The sequence below is a fragment of the Dromiciops gliroides genome, chromosome 4 (assembly GCF_019393635.1).
Source record: "Dromiciops gliroides isolate mDroGli1 chromosome 4, mDroGli1.pri, whole genome shotgun sequence".
In the NCBI taxonomy this organism is placed as follows: domain Eukaryota; kingdom Metazoa; phylum Chordata; class Mammalia; order Microbiotheria; family Microbiotheriidae; genus Dromiciops; species Dromiciops gliroides.
In genome coordinates this window covers 319,163,795-319,191,036 of record NC_057864.1, presented here as the reverse complement: position 1 = coordinate 319,191,036, position 27,242 = coordinate 319,163,795, and the positions used below count along the sequence as shown (strand labels likewise).

At 35.7% G+C, this 27,242-nt stretch overlaps 1 protein-coding gene across 8 annotated transcripts in view; it reads left to right on the top strand.

Annotated features, from left to right (window-relative positions):
- Positions 1-27,242, top strand: part of EPHA7 (EPH receptor A7) — a 219,322-nt gene that overhangs the window by 2,182 nt on the left and 189,898 nt on the right. For all 8 annotated transcript variants that reach the window (XM_044002118.1, XM_044002117.1, XM_044002116.1 and 5 more), the window contains exons 2-3: positions 3,121-3,185; positions 7,548-8,217. In XM_044002118.1, coding sequence (XP_043858053.1) covers positions 3,121-3,185; positions 7,548-8,217 — 735 coding nt within the window. The remainder of the gene's footprint in view (positions 1-3,120; positions 3,186-7,547; positions 8,218-27,242) is intronic.

Below are 27,242 nucleotides of genomic sequence, written 5' to 3'. Positions count from 1 at the left end.
CGCTCCCCTTCATTTCCCCCTACCCCCCAAGATACATAGAGAGGTTTCTTATTTTAAATTCCAAAGCTATTTCAGTCCAGAATGCAGGGGGGGGGGTGGTTTTTTTTGGGGGGGGGTGGAAAAGGTGAGAGATTCCTGTGAAGGGAGAGCTTTGATCCTAAAGTGACAAGATTCCCACCGTGCGGGCTATAAATAGGTAATAATAATAAACGATCGAGCCTGAGGTGGTCCCTGAACGCCTTCCTCCCCAAAGGGCCAGAGTTGGAAAACCTATTACGCAGGTGCTCCTTCCTCCCACTCGGTCACCCTGAGGAGTTAAGGGCAAGGGGACAGCGGGGCAGGGATGAGGGTATTTTCTCCTCTTTACCCTGGAGAGCAGTGTGTGTGTGTGTGTGTGTGTGTGTGTGTGTGTGTGTGTGTGTGTGTGTGTGTAGGGGGAGGGAGAGAGGGAGGGAGGGAGGGAGGGAGAGAGAGAGAGAGAGAGAGAGAGAGAGAGAGAGAGAGAGAGAGAGAGAGAGAGAGAGAGAGAGAGAGAGAGAGAGATTGAGATTGAAAATTCTGGGTCTGACGCTTGGAGGCGAAATGCAGCTGTTTCTCGGCAAACTCTGCCTGTGCCATTCACTCAATGAAGACACTTCCCCAAAGCTTTCAGCTTCCCTGCCGACGCCCCCCCCCACCCCGCCCCAGCTCAGGCTTCGAGTCCCCCCGACCCTCCCCCTCCGTCACCGTAGGGAGAGGACGCCCTTTCCTCCCAGAAGCCCTTTGCTCACGCCACTAACTAGACCTCTGATCCCCAAGCCAGACTTAACGGCGTTCATAACCCGCCCCAGTATCCCCTTCCTCCCTTCCCGGAGTCGTTACAGTCTTGGGAACTCCGAGGATGCCGCGGGACAATTGCAGCTTGTCCCCCGCCTGCCTACGGAGCCTGCTCTTTTAGGACCGGGGCAGACAGTGTCTGCTTCCCAATCCCAAACCGCTCTCTAGTCTCCTTGAGTGTGCTGCCGCGCCCCATACCGAGCACACCTCCCTGCTCTCCCCAAACCGAGCAAGCACTGTGTGAGTCCCGGGGCATCGAGTTCCTGTGCGCTCCCCCCCCTCCCCCGCCACTTCCCAAGCCGAGTGGGCGGCAGGTTCTGTGCGTGGCTTGGGGTGAGGCTGGCACTCTTTATTCTGAGTGGGCCGAGAAACCGGGCGCTAAGAACTGAGCTGGGGAGTGGAATAGCAGGGGTAGATAGATTGATCACTTTAGAACTGATTCTGATTAAGATTCCCAGCTGATTTGTATGTTTATGGTTAAATAGATTTTTTTTTAATTTCATGCTCCCCTTTCAGTTTTTGAATTGCAACAATGTTCTGGAATGTAACAAAAAAGACTTGAAAATGATCGAAAGTGCTACATAGCTGTCTTCCAAGAAAAGAAGTGAACGAGTTGTGTGATTTTGAACTTAAGTTGTTGTGCCTTAGTTAAAGCCCCCCAAAGTTTATCTCAAAAGCAGAATACCTAGAAATCTTGCATGATTTTACCGCCTTCGTATTGAAATGCAATGGATAAAAATAAAATCCATTTTTAAAAAGCCGAGTTTTTAAAAACTATCAATCCTCAGCTTACAATTGGTAAAAATGTGTCTACATGTTTTAAATAAACTTCAAATTCTATTTAGAAGGACCAGAAACATTCAAAGTGCATGTGCACAAGGTGCTTGCTTTTAAGGTCTCCCTGAAAATCAGAGAATTCTTGTATCAAAGTAGATCTGAGAAGGGATGGTTAATAGATATGCAAGGGAGGACTGGCTTGCTTTAAAGGGTTAAACAGCCAATTATGTTTCTCTTTTCTCAATGTGTTTCCCTTGCTTTCCAAAATCGACACATTTCTTTTAACATCACCTAATAATAGTGCAGAACTAAACTCACTTGAAAAAGTCCATATTACTCTACTATTAAAACATGAATAAAATGCCTTTTTAAATCTTATATTTTTACTGAAGTAGATGTTAAACTTAGTTTTCTTTCTTTTTAAAATAATCTTCATTGCTTCTTGAAGAAAAGTTGCATTTGTTTTAAAAAGTGATTTGGTACTCCTAAGAACACTTTTTTAAAAAGTGAAAAATCACATTTAAACAAACTTTAATAAACAATAGGGAGGTTATTTCTCCTAAAATGAAAAAGAAAATCAATAAATGTCAAAATTAAAGTCTAGGTATATCTAATATTTCTTCTGTATCCTTCTGTATTACTGTCTATTTTCTGTCATATCTAATCTGTCTTTCTATGTATTTATCATTTATATATCTATCCCTTTATAACTGTTTGAATTAAATTGTGATTAACATACATTCTAATACTATTTATAATAATTTATACTAAAAATTAGCCAATAATCACAATTGTCAAATGTAGTATAAAATTATAATTAGGTATATGTTTTTCATGACTAGATAATTCCCATTTTTAAAAAGCAAGGTAGTATTTTGAAATTTCACAAATAAAGAACATTCTGAACAATTGCGTTAGCAAAACTTCTAAGCCATTCAAATGTATGACTAATTTTTCAAAAACAGTGAAGATAATTTTATTTAAAAAAAGCTTAATGATTTTGTCAATTTAGCTCAGCTTCTGAAAAGTCTTCAGGAAACAATTGTGCCAGGACACAATGACAAATTAATTGAAGTGGATTGAGGGATGTGTTGAAATTTTCTTACAGTGTATAAGTGCATCATATGATTTCAGAAAATGTTAAAGCCTCCTGATTTTATGAGTCCATTGTTAACTATGTAATTTTAAAGCCCATAAAATGTAGAGAATGGAAACCAGTTCACAGTACTACTGCTGCTGATTTTGTTATTTGGATCTTTGATATGAAAAGACCATTCCTAACATTGTATTTCATCACAGGATGCAATATGAATATTTTTTCCAAAGAAAGTTAAATATAGTTGTGGCAGCTTTGTACAGTGATCATTTGGGCATGTTTTGTGTACATGTGTATGGCACACGTGTATAAGGTTAGGTCATAAATGATTCCTATGTGAAGTGTTCTTGTTCACTTTAACCACACAATTTTTTAAAACCTTGTTAAAAAATAACGTATGTAACATTCAAAAGAGACATTTTCTTTTTCAGTACTTCTGCTGGATTCTAAAGCACAACAGACAGAACTGGAGTGGATTTCCTTTCCTCCCAATGGGGTGAGTGTTCCTTCTTGTAATATGTGTGTGTATTAAAAACTTTTTAAAAAAATCTAAAGAATAAAACTCCCATTTTTTTTCCCCAGGGGGAGCTTACTCACATACCTAAAATTATCTGTTGTACCCCAAGCTTCCCTCAGGAATTGTAACCAGTGTAAAAATTTGACTTGCTTTTTTCTTTTTTTGTGGGAAGAGAGGGGGGTGTAAAGAGGGGAAGAGAGAGTGTTGGTGGGGAGGCAAAGCTTGGTTAAAGCTAGCTCCAGAGTGGGAAAAGAAAAGTTCCCCATAACCATGGGCTGTTGAGTTTCTACTGCAAGAAGAATCCTACCTCAGGTTACAGACTGCAAATGCCAATTAATTACAGGGAACATTCCCTACACAAACTCACTTAAATTCTTTAGTTGCTTTATTCTTCTGCAGTATAATCACCAGGTAGGATGTATATAGTTCTTTAAAACAGTATGAGATCCACTTTCTTCTTTTTAGAAACATTTTCAACATCACTCAAAATTACTTATAAAGTAACTTTAGCAAATCTGAACATTCTGAATATTTGGCACATGATTTTTGATAGAGCATATCATTTGGAATTTTCCAAATTCTTATAATGTCACATCTGGTGTTATTAGTCATAAATTTTTTTCTCATTTTTCCCATGGAATAAACATGTGAATATCATATAGTAAGTTCCTTCTCCATTAAAAATGTCCAGCAAAGGTTCAGAGAAGATACTTAAGTGTAAAACAACCCTACAAAGATGCAGACCATATTATGTTTCACATATCCAGAAAGATATACTACCTATTTAAAGTTATTTAAATAGCCATGTCTTTGGTTCTTACTTTAATTGTGAGAGAGGGCACATTCTTTATCCCTTGAGGAAGAAGGTTCAGAAAGAAGAGAATATACCCCATTGTTTCTAAGTTAATCTTTGGCACAGTAAGAAATCTGGAGTCAGAAAAGCGTGAAGTATGAGTGAGGATATAAAAAGTGTAACAAATCCAGCAAAAGAGAAGAATGAAATTCTAAAAGGGTCTTTTAGTTTAAAAGTAACATCATAAAATCAATACTGCATGAACTGGAAGTCGATTTAAGACGTCGGAACACGCATAATGAGACTCTGTTTAAAATATTAACAGTTTGCTTAAATTAAATTGTTTGAGGGATTAGTTAGAAGATTGTAGTTGTCTACCTTCATAGTACTAGCTTTTGCATTAATGTCAAAGCATTTTAAAGATAAAAGAACAAAAGCAAAGAAAGATTTTGGCCAGTGTGAACTCTTAAGTTGTAAATCCAGTACTTCCTTGAAAGTGAAGTGTCCTTCCATAAGTAAAATAACATATATTGTAAGAAGACATTTAAATTAAAAATGGAACACCTTTCTTTCCAAAGACAGATGCAAGCCATTTTCTACCATCCATCAATTAAAACAAATAGAGATAGAGGAGGATTTTTATCTTTGAATAGAAAGAAACTGATATATGATTGCAGTAGATCATCCATGTAATCCACACAATGATAAATTATGACTGTCAGTGTTATCTTGTGCTCTAATGGCCATCTTATCAACCCAAAGTATCTAAGTTAACATTTAACTCTATGTTTTGCTTTTGGAATGCCTCTGGTAATATTAGCAAAAGAGAATTAAAGATACTCAGTTTAGGTAAAGTGAAATGGTTTAATTAAACAGAGATTTCAGTTTTTTAGTGAACAAGCTGCTCCTCAAAATCATAATATAATTATTTTGTGAATAGAATTTATAAAATTAACAGATGCATACAACAAAACTAAAACAACTCTCCCCAGGGTCTGAAAAAGTGAGTTTTAAAACCATGAAGTACATGCAACATAGTAGGTAATGGCATACAACTTTTATTTTCATGACCTTCATTTATTTACAAAGACCTAGATGGATCCATAGTCAGTATACTTAAGAAAGAAACTCCTAAAGAATGAATAATGCACCCATTAAAATGAACAGTTACTACTTTCATTGATGTAAAAATTGGCCTTTCAGAGAGAAAGAGGGGAAAATGATTCAACTTTAAAGGAAGCTAGTAAAGGAACTATCAAATTGACAAGAGGAGACAGACTTTTTAGGACTATTAGTCCACCCTGGATTCTGTTACTCTCAGGAAACAATGGTGGTGGGAATCCTTTTCCTTTAAAGACAATTTTTATTTACATTTTAAGTAGTTTACACTCTCTTTTTTCAATTTCATTTAGTTAATAGACCAAAATCTGCACCTGCAAGTGGCTGACTTTGGGTACATTTGGCTGTGTGCCTTCCAAACAGATGATAAACAACTGTCTGAATCAAGGCGGGAATAGGCACACTTTCAGTTAATTGCAAGTTTAGATTACATTGAAGAGTAAGGCTGGAGATAAGAAACGTGAACCTTGTTGCAACTGAGGACATTTTAAAACTATTTAGGCATGTACAATAAAATAATAGCAAATATAATCATTTTCAATTTTATAAAGAGGACTTGAACTTGAATATATAGTAAATTTGGAAGCTCCATTAACTTCAAGTGGTACATATCTCAGTAGTGTTGGTATTAAAATTGTAGAAGTGCAATTCCTTATTATGTTCAATAGCAGTGTCTCTTAATATTTACAAAACTACCAAAAGCTTGATAATAATAATAATGTCCAACATCTCATTTTCTTAAGTTGGTAAAATAATGTATGTCTAGGTTCCTGCCATGTATGGGTATGAAATTTTATCTTAAACCAATCTTGATATTCACCTTGAATTACCTGGGAGAGTTTCAGAAACTTGGTGGGTGCTCATCTCATTGGTTAGTGTTGAAGATTTTAAAAACAATGGAGGGAATCCTCTTTTTAACCCTGGTTTTGGAAGACACAATGGTGCCATGGAAATATGATGTGATGGAAACAAAGCACCCAAATTTGAATCCTGGTTCAGCCATTGCATTGTCTCATTAGTGTTAGTGTTAAAAGTATATGAAGTACAATTCCTAAATTTTTTGACATCAATGGTTAATAATATTTATAATATTAAGAAAACTTTGATATTGATAATGCTTGTAACTCATGTGATCTTAAAAAACCTAAACTCATTTATCAGTGATTTAAGTCAGTTTCCCCCCAAAACTGGGGGGACAGATTAGAACCCATATTTAGAATTTTAAATTACACATTACTCACTCCTTTGGACTTTGAATTCCTCCTTTATAAAATGAAGGAATTCGATTATATGACCTGGAAAATGTCTTCCAAGTTTAATTCCATGATGCATTGACAGAAATAGAATTAATATTTCTAATAGATTAACTATGTTTAATGGCTTTGTACTCTATAGACTTACTATAGTTGCTGTTATATAAACATGTTAACAAATGGGCAGTTCATACAGCATTTCATAATCAATAACTTTCAGAAACTTTGAGATTGTATCAGAGTTGAAGTTTTCTGTGTAGTAACACAAAAACTTCATATAAATACATATTTAACATATTACATATGTAACAATATACATATATACATGCATATGTGCACACAGATTTATATTCTTGAATGCGGAAGAGATGTCTAATTTTTTCATTTTTTCCTTTCTTTTCAAGGCATCTCATCGAACATGATTCAATGTTATTGGTATGCCATGTACTTTTGATTATCTTTTGAGGACTAGTCATTTATAAAAGATGAATTACCAAATATTTACTTCTAAGTCAACCATATTTATGATCAGATGGGCTTTATGTGCAATTTCATGCAAAATGTAACAATGAATGAATAATCCTCTATGTGTTACAATCTACTAATCCTTTATTTCAAAAAGCATATAATATGATGCTCCAGATGTGCCAAATGAGATACAAAATGTACATGCATGCCAAGATATTCTTAACTTTTCTTTCAATTTTTTGAGAGGTAGTTTAGGGAACACATGGACACATAATGTGTTAACAGAACCATCAAAAACTTTTTCTTAAGCATATATGAATTTAATGATATATTAGAATGAGTACTAGGCTATTTTAATAGGTACAAATTCTCTTTTCTGAGAGTTTGCAGATTAAAACATAGAACAAAGGCATGGTTGCCTGGCTTTTTCCCCTACATTTTACATGACCAAAATAGAGCTTTTAATACAAAGCATACAAGGTATTTATATCTTATAGAAACTATAATGTAAATTATTCTGTTTTGGTAGCGTAAGAAAGCACAGATTGAAACATGAATTGCACTGTTTGTTTTGGGAGAGAGGGGAGCCGCAATATCTCTGAAAAATCCATATGTATAATCCTGCATTAAAGATGTGTAAGTACTCCTACATAAAAACATGCTATTTTATTTTTCAGTACAGCTGATTTCTCTTTGTTAATTTTACAGTGGGAAGAAATTAGTGGATTGGATGAAAACTACACACCAATACGAACATACCAGGTATGCCAGGTCATGGAACCTAACCAAAACAACTGGCTCCGGACTAACTGGATTGCAAAAGGCAATGCACAAAGAATTTTTGTAGAACTGAAATTCACCCTGAGGGATTGTAACAGTCTTCCTGGAGTGCTGGGAACATGCAAAGAAACCTTTAATTTGTACTATTATGAAACAGACTACGACACTGGCAGGAATATAAGGGAAAACTTATATGTAAAAATAGACACTATTGCTGCAGATGAAAGTTTTACCCAGGGTGACCTTGGGGAGAGGAAAATGAAACTTAACACAGAAGTGAGAGAGATTGGACCTTTGTCCAGAAAGGGATTCTATCTGGCCTTTCAGGATGTTGGGGCTTGCATTGCTTTGGTTTCTGTCAAGGTGTACTACAAGAAATGCTGGTCCATTATTGAGAACTTAGCTATCTTTCCAGATACAGTGACTGGCTCAGAGTTTTCCTCCCTAGTGGAGGTCCGAGGGACATGTGTCAGCAGTGCAGAAGAGGAGGCAGAAAACTCTCCTAGGATGCACTGCAGTGCAGAAGGAGAATGGTTAGTGCCTATTGGAAAGTGTATCTGCAAAGCCGGTTACCAGCAAAAAGGGGACACTTGTGAACGTGAGTAGATGCATCCTTTTTCATTTTCTTTTGCACTTTTTAACCCCTTTGATCAAACAGAGTTGTTAAGCTATCCCAGGGTTTTGAGCATGTTGGCGCCTCTTTATTTTAAGGAGTCTGATTCTGTAGACCTTTCTCTTAAGCAAAATTACTATTGATCCAAGTGAACATTGTGCATGATGGTCTGCACACAAAGGGCACGCAATAAATATTGCTGACATAGATATTAAGTGTCCAGGTGGAATTTGCCTGATGTTTGACATGAAAGTCAAATGATATAAAGTTTAAAATTTTTTAAATACATTTTTCAAATAGTAACAGCAAAACTAAGTTGGGAAAGAATTTTTTGCACTTTTCAGTAAAGGATGAGAAAGGGTGTTAGATGCCAGGGTATCAAATGCAGCATTGACTGAAAAAGTTGGCACCTTTGAGATCTATCTTAAAGTCTTGAATTCCATCATCAAAGCTCACATAACACATGGTAGTTATAGTTACTTAAAGATTTTATTGAACGGCTCAACATTTATTCCTAGTTTGACTAGATAATAAGATTAAGGTTTTTCTGGCAATTAACAACATGTGACAAAAGTCCAAAGATATGTAGTAATAGTGAATTTTTTGCAATTTTATTCCGAGACCTGAAATATTGCAGTTTTTTGCATCCTTCCTGTTATATAAACTCTTCATTGTATCCTTTACACCTGTGCCTCTTTTCAGGAGAGTTGCTGCAAAATATAATTGGGTATTAAGCCAGCATTTTCTACATAAAACTATTTCAGCCAGATCTTTAAAATGGAGAGTTGTTAAGTTTATGTAGTACCCACTGAAATAGTATAATCACATTTTAAATATTTTTATAATTTATGAAATAGAATAACCTTTTAAGTAATAATTAGCAAAATTTTATATTACTTGAAGCATTTGCTGGATATTTAGTGGTCAGTACCTCAGTTTGTTTTCCATTCAGTGTGAATTTATTTATTTACTTTTTAGTTGATTATAATTAATAATGCCTGAAACAGAGACTACTAAGAAATATTCATTTTATGTTGGTGCTTCCTCACATTCCTAGGGCGTTCTAATGTTCCTCTAGGTATGTGTTTCTGGCCTTCCCCAAACCACTTTTCCCTGGCTATATGAGATTCTGCCAGAGCAAGAAATACACACATATTTATGAATACATGTATGAATAAACACATGTGTATAATTACATATGAATGAATATACATACATACAATACACAAAACTAGAAAAATACCTAGCAAATATGCTGAACATTTCAGAAGGATTAAGTTTTAACTTACCCATAATTTTGTATGGGACCCATCATTTCCAGCTCTCAAGGTTTTTACTTAGTATTTACTTCAGATGGAAATACACTTGGGAGTGAGAGGACCCATTGATTTCCTTGCCTGTGGAGAAGTTTTCTTGAACTTCTTGGCAAGAGTCAAATCTTGTTTAACTATTTTTCTCTCCTCTTTACCCTAGCAAAGATTTAGATTTGGCAGAAAGTTTTCACAGATCCCATAAATGAGGAAACTAAAAACTGATCAGCATTTATTGGGTAGGAAGAGTGCTTTCCCATTTGGTAAGTAAAGGGAAAATCATTGTAATATTATCAGTTAAGCAAGGCAAAATATTCTCTAACCATCTAAACTGGTATTTCAACCTAGTACCTTAGAACTGAAAGAGTCTTTGCAGAAGAGGAAGGTTTCAGAATGGATTTGAAAGAGTGGAGGACAGTTACTTAAAGCAAAGTGTGGAACTTGTTTCCTATAGAGAAGGGGGAAAGAGCAAGAGATAAAATAAACATGCATTAACAAACACAAAATGTAACCATTTCCCAAAAAAGTCATATTCTCTAGCTTAAGGAAATAAGAAATTTGGGGGTGTTACACAAACTGAAGGTTAGGGGGTTTTTTTGTAGAATTTGTGATAATGATTTGTGAAGGTATAAAAATAAAAGTGAGGAAAGACTTCTTGAATTTTCGAGAAATATTTTTATGGGGAAGAATAGTCCAATAACATTTTGTCTAACTGAATATTTCATCTTGTTAAATGTAGCAGTATGAAAATTGCTCACATTTAATCATCTTCAAGTTCAGAATATTGAAAGTCCATTAGCCTATTAAAATCACTGTCAACACAGAATAGATTCAGGAGCTTTAAGAACAACAACAAATAAAGTTATTACTTTATTATCATCTAAATTTTGCTTCAGAATAAATGAATTAGGTATTAATGGTTATGTTCATTAAATAAAACAAAGCAAAACAAAAACCACTGAAACATACCACAAATCAAAGGAGATAAGATACTTGATTAAAGAGCAATTTTTAGAAAATATTTTTGATAATGACAATTAAAATAAATAGCTTTCTTAATTTTTAATCTTGATGCTGTTGACAAAGAAATTAAATGATAACTTGTACTTGAATATGGCTCTGTGTTCATTTGCAAAAAAAAACACTTTCCTCTTTGGCCCAATTCCAGAGTCATTGCTAAGAAAATACTCTGCTCTGGAAAGAGTCCAGAGGCTTCTTTATAGTATTTCTCCTGTTTTCTTTCAATGATCCTGTTAAGAGTTTGAAAACAAACTCCAGTCTGATATTGAGGGAAACTAATGGGTTTGAGAGAGGTTGGGAGTGATCCCCTAGCCAAATGAAGGCTGTTAGCAGCTTAAAGTCAGATTGAGCAAGGCACTCTGCTTTTGATTGCTGCCCTTGCAGGCTGTGATACTTGTTGGCCTTCTCTATTCTTGAACATGTAAGTATGACACCTCTGAAGTCACTGATAGATGATTCCACTGTTATCTTTCTTTTAGGGGTGACCTATTAGGAGGAAAAAAATCCTTTTACCTATACATTGAGACTGAGGTGTTGAATCTTCATCAATATAGAACAGCCTGATAAATCAGAGAGGCATCAAAGTCTGTTGACATGGTCAAAGGCAAATCAGTTATCTGTTACACCAACACGTTCTACATTAGAAGGATCATTTCTGTGTTTCTTTAATTGGGTTTTATGGACCCAATTCCTTAATATTTTAATAGTCATAATTTGTATCATTTAGGAAGAGGCAGAGGGGAAAAAAAGGGAAGAACCCTGAATTTGGCATCATAAGAGGTTTTGAATTCTAATGCTAATTCTAATTCTAATGAATTCTAACTTAGCATTTGTATCATCTTGGACAAATTACTTCACCTTTCTGGACCTCAGTTTCCTTATCTTTAAAATGCAGAGTAGACCTCGAAGGTCCACTCTAGCTTTATATTCTTAGTTCATACTTCAATTCTTATGTAAAAAGTTACAATTTAATTTAATCAAGAATTATTAGTATCATCAATCCTTATTATATCCTAATATATTAAAGGGTGGTGCAACTCCATGCCCCTCATTTTCCCTATGAAGAAATAGAATCTCAATCAAGTGACCTACCCAGGGTTATATATTCTAAGTGGCAAGCATGATTTGAACTCAGGTCCTCCAATACTAAATCTAGCATCCTTTCTACTGTACCACACTGTCCAATGTGATTAGTAGTGCTGTAACCAAATGTAACCTATTTTCTTGAATAAGTATTATTCTGCCCCAGTGTGCAGGTTATTTTTCCACTTATGCAATTGATAATGGAAAGACTAATTAAAATGAAGACACATAGTTTTGATGCTACTTTACAATCAGAATACTAATTATAATAATAGTATTAAATTATTGTAACTCTGTAAAAGTCAAGCCTAAATTGGTTGGTATTTTTGGTATTTTAGTTTCAAAAGAACCAAGGCAGTCTAACCTAAAAAGTAGTCTCACAATGTGATGTTCCAAGTAATATAGTGAGGTTCCCATGTATGAATATCTGAAATTAGAAATGTTTTGCTTTGGGACCTTGTCTCAGCTTGTATTATTTTGTTGATCGTGGTTATCCTTAGATAAGTTGACAGGGATAGGGACAGGGCCTGGGCATGTGATTCATTTTATTGGTATGGGGAACTCAGAGGTAAAGGAACTCCCTCTATGAATTCAGGTGAGCACTTACTCTGAAACTTATAATCTAAGAGAATCGGCTAGAATATTGGGAACTTTAGTGAATTATCAAGTGTTACACCTTGTCTTGTTAGCGTTTAGTCAGGTCTCAACTCCCAACCCCATTTAGGGTTTTCTTGGCAAAAATGCTGCAGTGATTTGCCATTTCCTTCTCTAGTTAATTTTACAGATGAGGAAACAGAGGAAAACAGGGTTAAGTGCCTTGCCCGGGGTCACACAACTGAGATCAGATGTGTATTTGGGTCTCCCTGACTCTAAGCCTGGATCTCTATGTACTATACTGCCTAGCTGCCCTGTAGAGAGGCAACTGATAAAAAGTTCCTGTGTATCATTGATATTCATACAGTGTCAGGAGAGGTTGATCTAATTCATAGGTAGAAGCAGGGGAAGGATTTTTAAGAAATATATGGTCAGGAGTTGCACAGACTTGGAGAGGCCTCCATCCACACTTTTGTAGAGGTAAAGAATTGGCATTAGTGAGACAGCAGATCTCATTAATGGAAATCCTGGATGCAGAGGTATATGTTAGGCCAGTGATAGAATGATAAAAAAGGAACATTAAGATAAGATACACTTCCTGCCCACAAAGAATCTTCCAGGCTAGTAGAAAATGTAACACTTTACATTTATATTTCACTTTAAAGGCTTCTGCAAACACCTTCCCCACAGAGTAGCACAAGTAGAATTATTTTTACATATAGCAATAGGTAACTTTTCAGGTAAATTTTTCAAATTCATATGCTCCTTCATGTACCTATCATATTTGATCAGTAGAACAAGTCCGAGATTTAGGTATTATAAACATCTTTAGCCTCATTTTACCAATAAGAAAACTGAGGCACAGAAAGGCAGGTGTCTCAAAGGATTGGAAGGAAGGTTACTTCTCCATTTCCAGCCCTTTTTTGTATTATAATATGCAAAAAGAAATGGGGTCTTACAAAGTTTAAATAACTTACTCAAGGTAAAACATTTTGGAAGCAACATTCATGTTCTGATTTCCTATCTCCAAGCCCACTACTATATACTGTGCTACATTGTTAGTTGATGAAAGGAAATTCATCTGGATAAAAACATTGCAGAGAATAACATCCACAGTTATTTATTTCTACTCTCATAGGTTCTAGTACAATACATTTAAAGAAAAATTGTGGTCTAAATAGATTTTTCACATATCTTAATTTCATTTTTCTAAAATATTTCAAATTTGACTTTTTGTGACTTCTCATGTAAGGAAGTCCTAAAAGAATTAAAAAATTATCCCTCATAATAGGATGCTCACCCCAATATCCCAGTTTGAATATCAGTAAAGATATGGAATATTTTGCAATACTGCATTATCTTTCTCTATATGTAGTTATATACTTTTAGAAACTTTATTTTTTATCCCAAGCAAATGTGATTCTAATCTATAATTTCTGAGGTGCTCAGAATCTGTTTTTATATAATATATGATATAACATTTTGCCATATGATGTAGTGTGTCTAGCACATATAATCAGAAATGAATTTATTCAATTTAAGATTTTGCACCAATTTAGATATTTGTCTAAGTCACTACTCTGTGCACAACATTTTTTTTCTTACATAAACATTATTTCTTCTTTATTTGATGGTCTAACATATTCAATCATCATCATCATCATAAAATTTTTGCATATGCACAGATGACTAACATATATTCTCCATAATGTACAAGACTTGTACCTCAGAAAAAATATTCTTTTTTGTACCCCAAAGTCTACATATAGTCATATGTGCCTGGATATTCTTTTCCAATTTAAGAAATTCCATTCCACCCCCCCCCCATTAGACTGGGTTATACAAACTAATTATCCTTTTTATAGCCCATGGAAGTAAGTCAGATACTTTTGGAAGACATATTAACTCTTTCAGGTCACTAGGGTATTGGTTAATAAATTGATCTGGCAAAGTATGCTTATAGAACCGTGAGAATCTATTTCATATAAATTAGTTTTTATAAAAAAAGTTGGCATGAAATGTGCTTGAATTGAAGGAAAAAAGTCTGTTCTTTACTGCCTTTTTTTTGTTTCAGAAGGGTATTTCAAAATATTATGAACAACCAGAAAGTAGATACTAGTAAAAACTTATATGAAATTATTCGGCAAATAATACAGGTTATCCTAATTTACAAATATTCATTTGATTTATTGCTGCATAAATGCAATTTCTAAAATACAAAGGTAGATACCTCCAATTTTTGAATAAACATCCTTTTATTATAAACAATTTAATATGTTAAATTTTTGCTGCAAGGCCTACTTAACAGGAGCATAGTCCTTCGTTATATTCCAACCAGTATTGCACATAGCATATTCCTTGTTATCTTTTGTCAAGTACAGCATATGAATTGGATTGGCACACAGAAGAAAACTGTAAACAAGGAACACTAAAAGTGATAAAGGACACTGCACTGCCTTTTAAAAGGAAATCTAAACATGAAAATGACATAACTGCCTTCAAATTTGTAGCATAATAGGATGGGAAATGAAATGTGCTTTTCAATTTTCCTGAGCATGAGCCTTTTAAAATTTATGAACAATTTTGTAAATAATGGGGGAAACACCACTTTTTTTCTCCTTTCGATCAATATGAAACCTGGCCACATTTTGAATTTTCTTAAAATTATTTTTCTTACTTTGGGCTCTTATTCACATAATCAAATCAGTCTTAAGGCTTAGACTGATGGTTCTAGAATTCTCTGGAGCCTCTGTCTATACTAAACTATATTATAGTGGTGCCCAATAAACAAGATACAGTGGTCCTGGTTATAAGAGGTATAAGACTTATGCCTCAACTATTTATGATGGAGAGTGGGTTATGGGCTAATGGCTCACTCTCAAGATGTAAATTATGGTAAAGGGTAGGGGGAGCAGGAATCTGTTTTTCATTAGGAAGATTGTGAACTCTTAGAAGAAAGAAGAGTATAGTATCATGTTGATTTATTGAAACTAAAACCTCAGATCTGGAAGGAGTGACCTAGTGCCAACTTCTTTGGATTAATTCAACAAATATTTATTGGGTGTTTACTTTTATTTTAGCACTGCATTAAACACTAGTGAGGAAACAAGGGAATATAATAATGGGTCCTTGCCTTTTAAAGGTTTATATTCTAATTAAGGCCACAGACATACATATGTACATATGCACAAATATATGTGATGGTATTAAAGCTAAATATTTTTACAAGAAGGGGTGATTTGCAGTATTATATGAATATCAAACATTCATTTATTCAACAATTATTCATCATATAACCACTGTGCATCATGGCTTTGTTCTAACTGCTATGGGGTATTCAAAGATATATAAGTTACTGTTAGCTCTGCCCTCTGGGATTTTACAGTCCAGCAGAAGACCTAAGACATGTACATAAATAATTACATTATAAGACAATATGATAAATGCCAAGAGTAGTGGATTCAGAGTCAGTCTTGAAGCCAAGAAGACCTGTGTTCAAGTCCCAACTCTAAAACTTACCACCTGTGTGATCTGGACATATATCTTGACTTCTCAGTGCATTAGGCAACTCTCTTAAGATTGTACATTGCAACAAAAGTGCTTGCTTGCATTAATAGAGGGAATTTCCTTACCTGAGAATTCCCTTTACTTATGTAATCACAAGTTCAGTCTCTGAGAATAGAACACTTTAAGAGTTCAGAGAAGGGGCAGCTAGGTGGCTCAGTGGATAGAGCACCGGCCCTGGATTCAGGAGTACCTGAGTTCAAATCCGGCCTCAGACACTTAACACTTACTAGCTGTGTGACCCTGGGCAAGTCACTTAACCCCAATTGCCTCACTAAAAAAAAAAAAAAAAGAGTTCAGAGAAGGAAGGAATCATGCCGAGTCTAGTAGAAATAGTTCTGCCTTTGGTTTCAGAATAGTTAACTAAGTTCAAATCCTGCCGCTGCTACTTATAACCTATATTATGCTTATCCTATCTAGTCATAAGTTTCCTAATATGGAAAATTAAAGCATTGGGCTAGTAACCTCTAAGGTCCCTCCAGGTCTGAGTCTGTGATTCTGTGAGGAAGGAAATTTTGGGGGTAGAAGGGTACCTGGAAGAAGGAGAAGTGGGTGACCATGGGCTGCAAAAGGGTTTAAGGATGCTGAGTATCAAATACATAGTAAAAAAAAATGGGTTCTTTATCAGTTTAGAGTAGGGGCTGATCAATCATTTAGGGGTGAAGTAGTCCAGAAAAGCTTCATGGAGGATTTCGAACTTGAGCCATTCCTTGAAGGATGGGCATGATACACACAGCTACTTGGAGAAAAAAGAAGTAATTACTAGCAAAGAGAGGATTGTCAACATTGGTCCAGTGATTGTATAGCACATGGTATGTCCAAGGGAGAGTTATCTGACAAGCTGAAGCAACCAAGACATTACCTAGTGAAATAGTAGGACATCAAATTGGAAGGGGGAAAGAGATTGACACCAGGTTCTGAAGGAATTTGAATACCAAAGGAATTTGGACTTTGACTTCTACAAAATGGGGAACTCTTTGGAGTTTTTGAACAGGATGATCATATGATCATATGATCAATGTGATTTTTTTTTTAAAGAAAGTGAGATTGACTGATTTGTGCAGGGTGGATTGTAAGGGAGAGGGAGTTAAAAGGAAATTATGGCAAATAAGGTTGAAGTGATAAGGGCCTAGTTTACTGCAATGAAAGTGGGAAAGGAAGAGAAGCAGATAGAAATGGCATTGAATTTGCATTCCTATTTCATTGATAAGGTTTCAGATTATTAAAAATTAAACTGTTTACAAATTTTCCCTACCTCACCCTGCTCCATGCTTTCCTCCCTTTTCCTTCCCTATTCCCTTTCCCCCTTCTTTGCATAATAAATTAGAATTAGAATATTTGCTTTCTTTTGGGGGGGGTGAGGCAGTTGGGGTTAAGTGACTTGCCCAGGGTCACACAGCTAGTAAGTGTCAAGTATCTGGAGCTGGATTTGAACTCAGGTCCTCTTGAATCCAGGGCTGGTGCTCTATCCATTATGCCACCTAGCTGCCCCAGAATATTTGCTTTCTGAAAGAATTCTTGCCAGAAGATTATACTATAATCAGATACTTCTTTTATGCATTTAATATAAGATTTAGTCAAAACTTTCCACTCAAATTTTTAGTAATACGTCTCTTACAGTGGGGTATCTGTTAGTAAAGTATTTCCTTTTTCTCTTTATTACATTCTGTGACATTCATTTAAATGCTTCTTTTGATACTGTACCATATTCCTGAAACAACCTTACTCTTCCTATCTGCAAAATCTTTTCCTTATTTATCTCTCTTCTTAGACTCCATCTTCTCACATATCACATAGATTGGAACTATGAAAACTCATCATTAGTCATCATTAAAAACTCAATAAACTCCAGTGATTCCCTACTATTTCTAGAGGGAAAAAAATAGAAGTTTCTCTGGCATTTAAAACCCTTTATTTATAATGTGCCTTCAGCCTGCCTTTTCCAGGCTCATTATATTTTGTTTCACTTCATGCCCATTGTGGGACAGGCAGACCATCCTCCTTGCTATTCCTTCATGATACTGTCCCATCTCCCACCTCTGTAGCTGTCTCCCATGCCTGGAATGCATTCTCTCCTCACCTCTGCCACTTAGAATCTTTCAGGTACTTGAAAGCTCGGATCAAATGCCAGTTCCTACACAATGCCTTTTCTCTCTCTGCAGCTGCTAGTGCCTCCCCCTCAAAGTTACTTTGCCTATGCTTATGAATATACATGTTGTAACTCTTTGAGGGCAGTAACTATTCCACTCTCATCTTTATATTGCAGGGTGTAGCACAGTGCCTGGCACATAGTAGGTGATTAAGAAATGCTCGATTGATCATGTCAACTTGACAAAAAGGGTTCAGAGTAGTAGGAAGCAGGCAGTGTAGTACTGTTAAAAGCGCACTGGACGAGAAGTCAGATCTATAAAATGAGGGAGATGTACTAAAGGAGATTTTTCTTCTCCCCATTGCTAATGTTTTCTTATGTACCTTTATAATACCATGTCATGATTTTGCATCAGAAAATTCTCTCTCACTCTCCTCCCCCTCTCTTTCTCTCCCCATCTCCCTCTGCCTCTTGCCCCTGCCCCTCTTTTTATCCTCTTTTTCCTTCTCCCCTCCTTCCCCCTCTTTTTTTTTCAGGGCAATAAGTGTTAAGTGATTTGCCCAGGGTCACACAGATAGTAAGTGTCAAGTGTCTGAGTCCGCATTTGAACTCAGGTCCTCCTGAATCCAGGGCCAGTGCTTTATCCACTGCGCCACCTAGCTGCCCCCTAGAATTTTTTTATACTTCTTTGGGATATGCTCCCTGTTTCTCCTGAGTGACCTAATAAGGTACCCAGGTAGGAGACAGGACTAGGCACAACATGGAGGCAGGTAGAAGGGTTCTGACAAAGGAAGGACACTTTATAAATGTGTATACATACTTACATGCATATTAATGTCAGAAAAATCTACTGTTGCATATATAAAGGAAAGATTAAAAGCCTCAAGAAATATAACATTCAGAAGAGGGGATAAAGTGTTAAAATGTCAACATTGCATAGAACATATAAATGCCTTGTCCCTGATTGTATAATAGGATGAAACCATAGAGAACCTTGCTAGAGATAAGCATTCCTAGAGCCAGAGAAGCCGTGACCTAAGATGATATAACTTATAAGTGGCAGAACTAAGAATTCAACACAAGTCTTTTGAATCCAAATCTACTATACTATAGACTCCATTGGGACAATCCCTCAATAGTTACATTACTTCTATAGGTGTTGAACATAAGGGAGAGGCCATTCAGTTTTCATGTAAGAATACCTAAACTATTTCAGAGATAGAAAGGCAAGGATTCAGGCCAGTAGAGTCAAGCATAAATAAATAATCAAATAATAACAGGAATTGATTGGGTCCCTACTGTGTGTAAGCATGGTGAAATACCTGTGCCAGAGACAAGATATGATATCAGATAAGATTTTTACAGATGAATTTTTTTCCTTCTTTCAATGGTATTTTTAAAAGAAAAAAAATTTAATTGCTACATATTTTATGGAAATATTTGCTTTTTTTCAGTATTTGCATAGGAATGAATCTAATCTTTTGGTAAATCAGACATTCTCCTTTGTACACAGGAAATCTGGAGCTTGGTGAGAAAGGAAAAGAACATATATATGTAAAATTTCATATGTTCCCAAATTTACATAGGGTTAAGCTCTGCCAATGCATGTGACCACTGAGCACTAGTCTGCCTTTTCAGAAATTACATTATCATATATTGAGATGATATTTGGGCTCCATCAGATCCCATGCCTTTGTATATTGAAGCTCCTCATTGATATGGGTAAAAACATTCCCAAACTAAATTTTGGTCAAATTAATCAGACATGATCATTCTTTGAGGTTCTGTTCTATGAAAAGTTATGAGGCCATAATGTTTATAGTTGGCATGCTTTATATTTACCAAAATTAAAAGTTATATTTTTCACTTAACGTATATCCTAAGGGGCCAGGAATATGGTGACAAGAATCCTTCAGAGGATACAAACACAATCAACCAGTGGAACTCTTTTCTCTAATCTAGCAGATGTTAGTAGATAGGCACAAGAAGGGTCAATTACAAAGAACATGAATGAGAGTCGACTTATTTTGAAATAATAGGAAAATATTTCAAATGGCTTGCTTAAAGAGTGGATTTTTCATTTTTGTCCTGCTTCATGTTAATTTTAATTGTTTAATAGTGATTATTATATCTTAACTTAAATGAATTGGAAAAGCAAAAGACTTTGAAAGGACACCTACTGTGTTTCCTATTTTAGTGCATCTGTTACCCAATTAACACCTTGTTTATCCCTTCACCCGTGATGTTAGCCTCAGACCACTACATTGAAGTCATTAAAGCTATAAATTATAGCCTTATTTGGAAGTCTCACATAAGATATGAAGGAAGATGAATTGTTCTTTTTTCAATAAAATATACATCAGCAATGCATAATAATCACCTTCATTTTTAAAATTTTCTTCTTCACTGCTATTTTATGATTAATCAGCATCTTGTATGAGGAAAAGGAGTAGATGGAGTGTCAGGAGACTTAATTTCCAGTCTTGTCTTGACTGTTATGCAACATTGACATTGGACAAGACCCTTAACCTCTCTTTGCTTCAGGATTTTCATCTGAAAAATGAGAAACTAGATTGCATGATATTTAAGGTTCCTTACAGAATTCATACTCTATACTATAGCTATCATTTTTGATGGAACCTATTACAGGTGTTTTCTCCGAATTGTATTTTTCCTTTTAAATAGAGGGAAGACACCTAAAATTATATCCTGGGGAGTATCTAGTTTACCATGCATTCTTTTTGAAACAGATATTTATTATTCTTAGGGATATGCATTGAATACCAGAAATTTAATTTTTTTCTATTTTATCTGTGTTTTTTAACTTGGTCTTATATGATCTATATATTATTTAAAATAAATTTAGGATAGACTCTAATGTTTCTGATAAACACACACACACACCCGATACAAACACACATACTCACACACAGCATTTGGTCCAGACCCGTCATTTAATTAGTATGTGGAACTTATAGTGAAGAAATTCTATTATATTACTGCAAATTGGAAAGTTTCAGAACATTATATTCTTAGAATATTCATTCTAAGCTGTGTGTGCATGTACGTATGTGTGTGTGTGTGTGTGTGTGTGTGTGTGTGATAGAGAGAGAGACAGAGAGAGAGACAGAGAGATACAGAGAGATACCAATACCTCCTTCTGCCTCCTTGGCCATCTGGTTCAACCTATGGGCCCTTTCTCAGAATAATGTTTTTAAATTCATAAAAGGCATTGTAAATAAAAGATAAAAGGTTTAAGAAGGAGACCAATTATATAAAAATACAGTGATCTTGTTTTAAGTTCACAGAAATCAGGTTAAGGACCCCCATATGTAGAGAGTTACCTAAGGCATTGAGAGGTTAAGTGATGTACCCATGGTCACATAACCAGTGTGTGTCAGAGACTATACTTCAACCATATTTTCCCAAATCCAAAGCTGGCTTTCTGTTTACTATGCCATGGATGAGTTTCTTATATATTACTTTGATAATCCTTATTTGAAATATCAAAAAGAAGATGAAAAATAAAAAAAATTAATGTTTTGGTGTTTCTTATTCATTTTTGACGGCTATTTTTGTAAAGAAGGAAAATAATATAGTTTAAAAATAGTTTATTTCTATTTCCTTTAAAGTAGCTTTATTCTTTAAAAATGGAAACATTTACAAACAGAATACTAAATGTATTTCTTTAACCACTTTTCCTGAAAATATTTTTGCATAGACTGAATCCATGAAAAAAATAGTTGGATTTAAACTTGAAGGGAGCCTTAAAAATCATCTAGTCTAGTTGCTTAATTTTGCAGATGAGATACCTGAGCTTCAAAGCAAGTAACTGACCCAAAATTATACAGCTATTTAGTGATGATCCTCAGTCTTCTCATTTGTCAACTAATGACGCTTCTACTAATCTTAAGGGACATTAATTAAACAACAAAATGATACCTTATGCTTTTGTTCCATTTTTTTAGGATATGACAATATTATAGCTGAATTTAAATGTTTCCTATTAGTTGTAAAACTCAGTAAGTAAAAGTATAGTAGAAAATTTTGGATATTCTAGAAGTCATTCATTTTCAAAACTACAACATGATAAAATCCAAGAGAGGAAAACATAATGTAGTATTGTAACTAAAAGATTTGGACCTTGGAATAAAATTTTTCAGAAAGGGCAACCTTTTTCTTTGCTATTTGCAAACTAAATATGTTTCCAGTCCTTTGTAATACAGGATCTGCATACGTGGTATTTATTTCTAGAGAAAAAAATATAACAGCTTGGCTGTTTCTCTCACTCTCATTCTAGCTGGCTCTTCATTGCATTTTGCACACAAAACAGGAACAATTAACCCTTGACAAACTGAGCAATAGCTCTTTAGCAAGTGAGTAGCTTCTGCATGTTTGGAAGAATTAAGGTCAAGTGGAAAGTGAGTGCAAATTTATTTTCAATGGAGGTTTAGCTGAAACTTGGTCAGCTTTTCAGTCTCTGTTCCTCTAAGTCATGTAGGAGTAGTTAGGCAATAGCTATGTTTACAAAGTAGAGGAAAGCAGATCATTAAATATGACTGATATTGGTTTTTAAATTTGGACTGGGATTTGGGACTAGAGAAAAAAGTACTTATATCTCATTTTTCAAATTAATTCTGAAAATTTTAATTTTTGTCTTTGTATTTACTCTCATCGTTCTGATTGTTTCAACTTTATACTTTGCTGATAGGAATCAGCATGTAAAATGTAGGGATAGACAGCCCTTAAGGTTCCTTCACACTCAAACATTCTCTGATTACTCTGGAATTATCATGTCTCTAAATCTGTCTCCTTAATAGGGTCTTTATCTTGACCACATCTCCTATGATATCGAATTCATTATTGATATATATATATACATGTGTGTATATATATATATATGTATATATATATATATACACACACACACACACACACTTTTGGAAAAACCTTCTACACATCCTTCAAATGATTTAAAGTTTTCTGTAGATTCTTCCATCTAATAAATTAATTTCTTTAAAAAACTCCATAAGAAATCCTCATTCCATGTATTTATTAACCTAAAAATATATTAGAAATGAGCAATATTTGTATCCTTTGGATTTCAATGGCAATAGAAAGTGGGATTCATTCTTATTGTTCAGCTTAACCAAACATTTATTAAGTTCTTACTATGTTCAAAGTGGTATACTGCTGAATGATATAGTCCTTGCCTTGAGGAATTTGCAGTCTCGTAGGGGAGATGATATACACAAGTAAAAAGTATTGCAAACCAGAGTATGAGAAGTACATAAGAGAGTTACAAAGTGCTATGAAAATTCAGAGAAGGAAGAGAACACTTATAGCTGTAAGAATCAGGGAATTTTCTTGATGAAATAGTATTCATAGAGTGATAGCTTGGGTGGGGACAATAGTATTTGCTCCACAGCAAGGATTTGCCTAGGGTCAAATTTGCCCTAGAACAGGAAATTTAAAGGGCTATTGACAAGCTTGTAGCAAAAAAGAATGTGGTATAGAATTTAATAACTATGTTGTGCTGTAAGAGTCAGTGAAATGATGAAAATGGGGGCCACAGGGAACTCACTGAAAGAGCAGATAGACTATCTTCTGGCATTATTTGGGTCAAGGAGAAGTGAAGGTAGAAGCATTGGCTGATGGGAATAAGCTCTTATTCTGGTTGTGAGTAGGGAGGCCTGGACTGGCTAGTTGGCCAGTCTTTGAAGATCCATCAGTGGTCAAAAGGTGCCCCACAACTTGTTTTTCCCAGGGAAAAAGGGCTATGGCTGGATGGCCCAGGAACCACCCATGTTTCATTTTTAGAGATGGGGCACCTAAAGAAGGGAGAAAGGGGTTGGTACCTAAAATTCCTGCCAGGTAAAAATGATGCCTTTCAAGGGATGCCTCTGCTACATGCAACACTGAAAAGATCCTTTTAATTCCTCTCAAATTTTGCACTCATCTTTTCAGACTTTCCTGTGATCTAAAGGCCTGGAAATAGGCAGGAGGACAAGGTTGAAAGTGTAGGCAGTATTCCTTGTGAGTTGAAAAGCGGAACACTTTTAGGCTCCTGGGTCCTGTAGGGAAAAGGGCTTGGGGCTGGATCTCTGCCCTGGAGAGAGTAAAATCCTTCCCCAACCCTATGCTTTATTGTTTGTAGATTCCTCTCAACATTGTATATTGAAGAAGGACAGTGGACATTGGAAGTATATGCCATATGGACCAAAGGAGGGGACAGAGTTAGCCTTTAGCTGCTGCTAGAGGACCATGCCTTTCTGAGAATACTTTCTACCTTCTGTCTTGGGATCCTTTTTTATCCGTAAGATTTCCTTCCTCAGCTCCTCAGATTGTCCTGTGGAGCCTCTTGATTGAGTTTGGTGCCAGGGTGGGCCTGGAATGATTAAGGTTCCACCCTTTTTGCTCAGTTGAATGTACTGAACTGTGAGGCCAGGGTCTGCAGCAGTGGAAGTGCTTATTCCTTTTCCCTTCCCCCCCCCCTCGTCCTGTTCCTTCCTCTAAGTGAGGCAACATTTCACCAATCTGGTCAAAAGAGTGTTGGTCTAGGACAAAAAGCTGCTACAAACTTTGAGTCTCTGTTTCTTCCTCTGTAAAATAGCAGGTCACATGGGCAATGTACCCTTTAAGATACCTTTTACTTTTTCTAGTCTATAAATCTATCAGATTCTGTTTGGATTCTATGTGACTTCACCACAGAATGGCCTTAGTTTTTATAAGAGACTATTGCACCTTCCTCTTTAAGTAAGCATCTTTGGGGCCTCATCTTCTTCTGCTACAAAATGAAGTTGTTGGACTAGAGGATTCCAAAGGACACTTCCATCTCAAACATAATACTTTAAACTTTGAAGATTTTTTTTTTATTTTGGGTGTGTGCAGTGGGGTAGAATAGGGAATTGGGTTTGACTTCCAGCCCTCTTTCATTCTATTTTCACAAAGCATCAGTTTTGTTGTAAAGGTTACTACTCCACCCAATCCCCCAGAAGAATCAGGCTTCTTCCATTCTGAGCCAGAGAGACAACTGATTTTGCACCTGGTTATCAAGAATAAGTTTAAATGATATGAAAAATAAGAAGATATGATAATGACAATAATATCCAGGTACTTTATCAGCTTTCTCCCAGGTGGAAGCCCGATCCTACCTTTCTTAACAGAAAAATTCATGTAATTTACACCTAAGTCGGCCAGTCAACTACCATTTATGATTTTCCTAATAAATGCAGAGTTTGCTCTGGAGATCAAAGAAAGACAAAAAGCAGACCCTGCTCTCAAGGAGCTTGCACTCTAATGGGAAAGACAACAAATAAACAATTACATACAAACAAGGTATAGTCAATCAATCAGTCAATAAGTTTTTATTAAGTACCTAATATGTGCCAGGCATTGTCCTAAGTGCTTAAGGATACAAAAAAAGACCCCCCCAAAAAAAAATCCATGCCCTCAAAGAGCCCACAATCTAATGAGGAGACAACATGCAAACAAATATATGCACAAAAGTATAAAAGGATAAATAGGAAATAATTTATGGAGGGAGGGCATTAGAATTAAGAGGAATTGGGAAAGGCTTACTGTAAAAGATGAGACTTTAATTGGGACTTGAAGCCAGTAGAAGGCAGAGTTCAGAAGGGAGAGCTTTCTAGGTATAGGGGGCAGTTACAGAAAGTGCTAGGAAGCTAGAGAGGGAATGTCTTGGATAGACAGGATTATTTGGAGAAAATCAAGAGAGGGGAGGTTCTGGCATTAAGGGGGATTGGGAAAGGCTTATTATAAAAGATGCAACTTTAACTGTAACTTGAATGAAGCCCGGGAGGCCAGGAGACACAAATGAGGTGGGAAAAAATTACAGGCATGGGAGAGAAAGACATTTAAAATCCCCAGCCAAGAGAAGGAATGTGTTATGTGAGAGATCTCTGGATAATGTTTTGTTTGTTTTTGTTTTTGTTTGTTTTGTTTTTTGTTTTAAGCTGAAAATACCAGCAACCCTTCCAAATATGGGCCAACGACCTGTTTATATACTTTATTTTTTTTACAAAACATTCATAGTTTGTATCGCTATAAAATGTTCACAAACACATGAAAGTAATATATTGGCCAAGGAACAAAACGGCTGTGCCAAAATATCCCAGGGGTGTAAAGAGCAACTTAATTATACAATTAACAAATTGCCCAAAAGCTGTGTAACCTTTACATGGACTTATTGCATAGCTTTCTATTCATTTCTATACTGATGGCTTTATTCACACACTGAAATAAAACATAAAATAGACCCAGGTATAGTGAGAACAATGAAAATTTGCTGTCCACTTTGAAAACTATCTTCTACTAAAATCATGCAACCAATGTAATTGTAAAAAGATCAATGGATGTAAAATTTGTAATTTTTTTCTGGAGATAGAGTTAAAACATATTTTGGTTCTTTCTGGCCTTAAATTCATTATCATGTCACCTATGCATGGGCTACTGACAACAAAGAGGGTTAAGTGATTCATATAGAGTCACATAACCAATAGTGTTCATAGGTAGACTTGAACTTGGGCCTTGTTCCTTTGAGGCTGAGTTTCTATCCATCACAACACATTGTCCCTGTTATTTGTTAAAATTGAAAGGTTCTGTAGATAAAGTACCAGTCCTGGATTCAGAACGACCTGCGTTCAAATCTGGCCCAGACACTTGACACTTACTAGCTGTGTGACTCTGGCCAAGTCACTTTACCCTCACTGCTGTGCCAAACAAAAAAAAAGAAAGTTTCTGGGGCAGCTAGGTGGCACAGTGGATAGAGCACCAGCCCTGGAGTCAGGAGTACCTGAGTTCAAATCCAGCCTCAGACACTTAACACTTTCTAGCTGTGTGACCCTGGGCAAGTCACTTAACCCCAATTGCCTTGCTTAAAAGAAAGGTTCCAAGTACATTTTTCCCTATTTGGGTAGGAAGAGAAGCCTTGTGGTATTGCAAAATAACTAACTCCACCATGGGCAGATGTTCATTTCTATATCCAATGGGGAGAGTGCCTTCTGCCACTTAACCCAGATGTGGTTAGTGATAACTGTCAGAGGTACAAATGTTCCTTTAAATGGCTCTAGGTATTTATATCGAGTCTTGAAGAATGGATCAGATTTCAGTAGCTCAGGAATACTTCACATTTTGGGAATAATGGACCCATTTGGAACATAAATCTGGTAAAGCCCATGGGCCCCTTCACAGAATAATGTTTTGAAATTAATAAAATAAAATATATAAGATTACAAAGAAAAATCTTCCCTGTAATCTGGGTTTTAAAATGTGTTAAAGTAAAATAAAATGTATAATATTACAGAGGAAACCAATTATATTGAAATTGA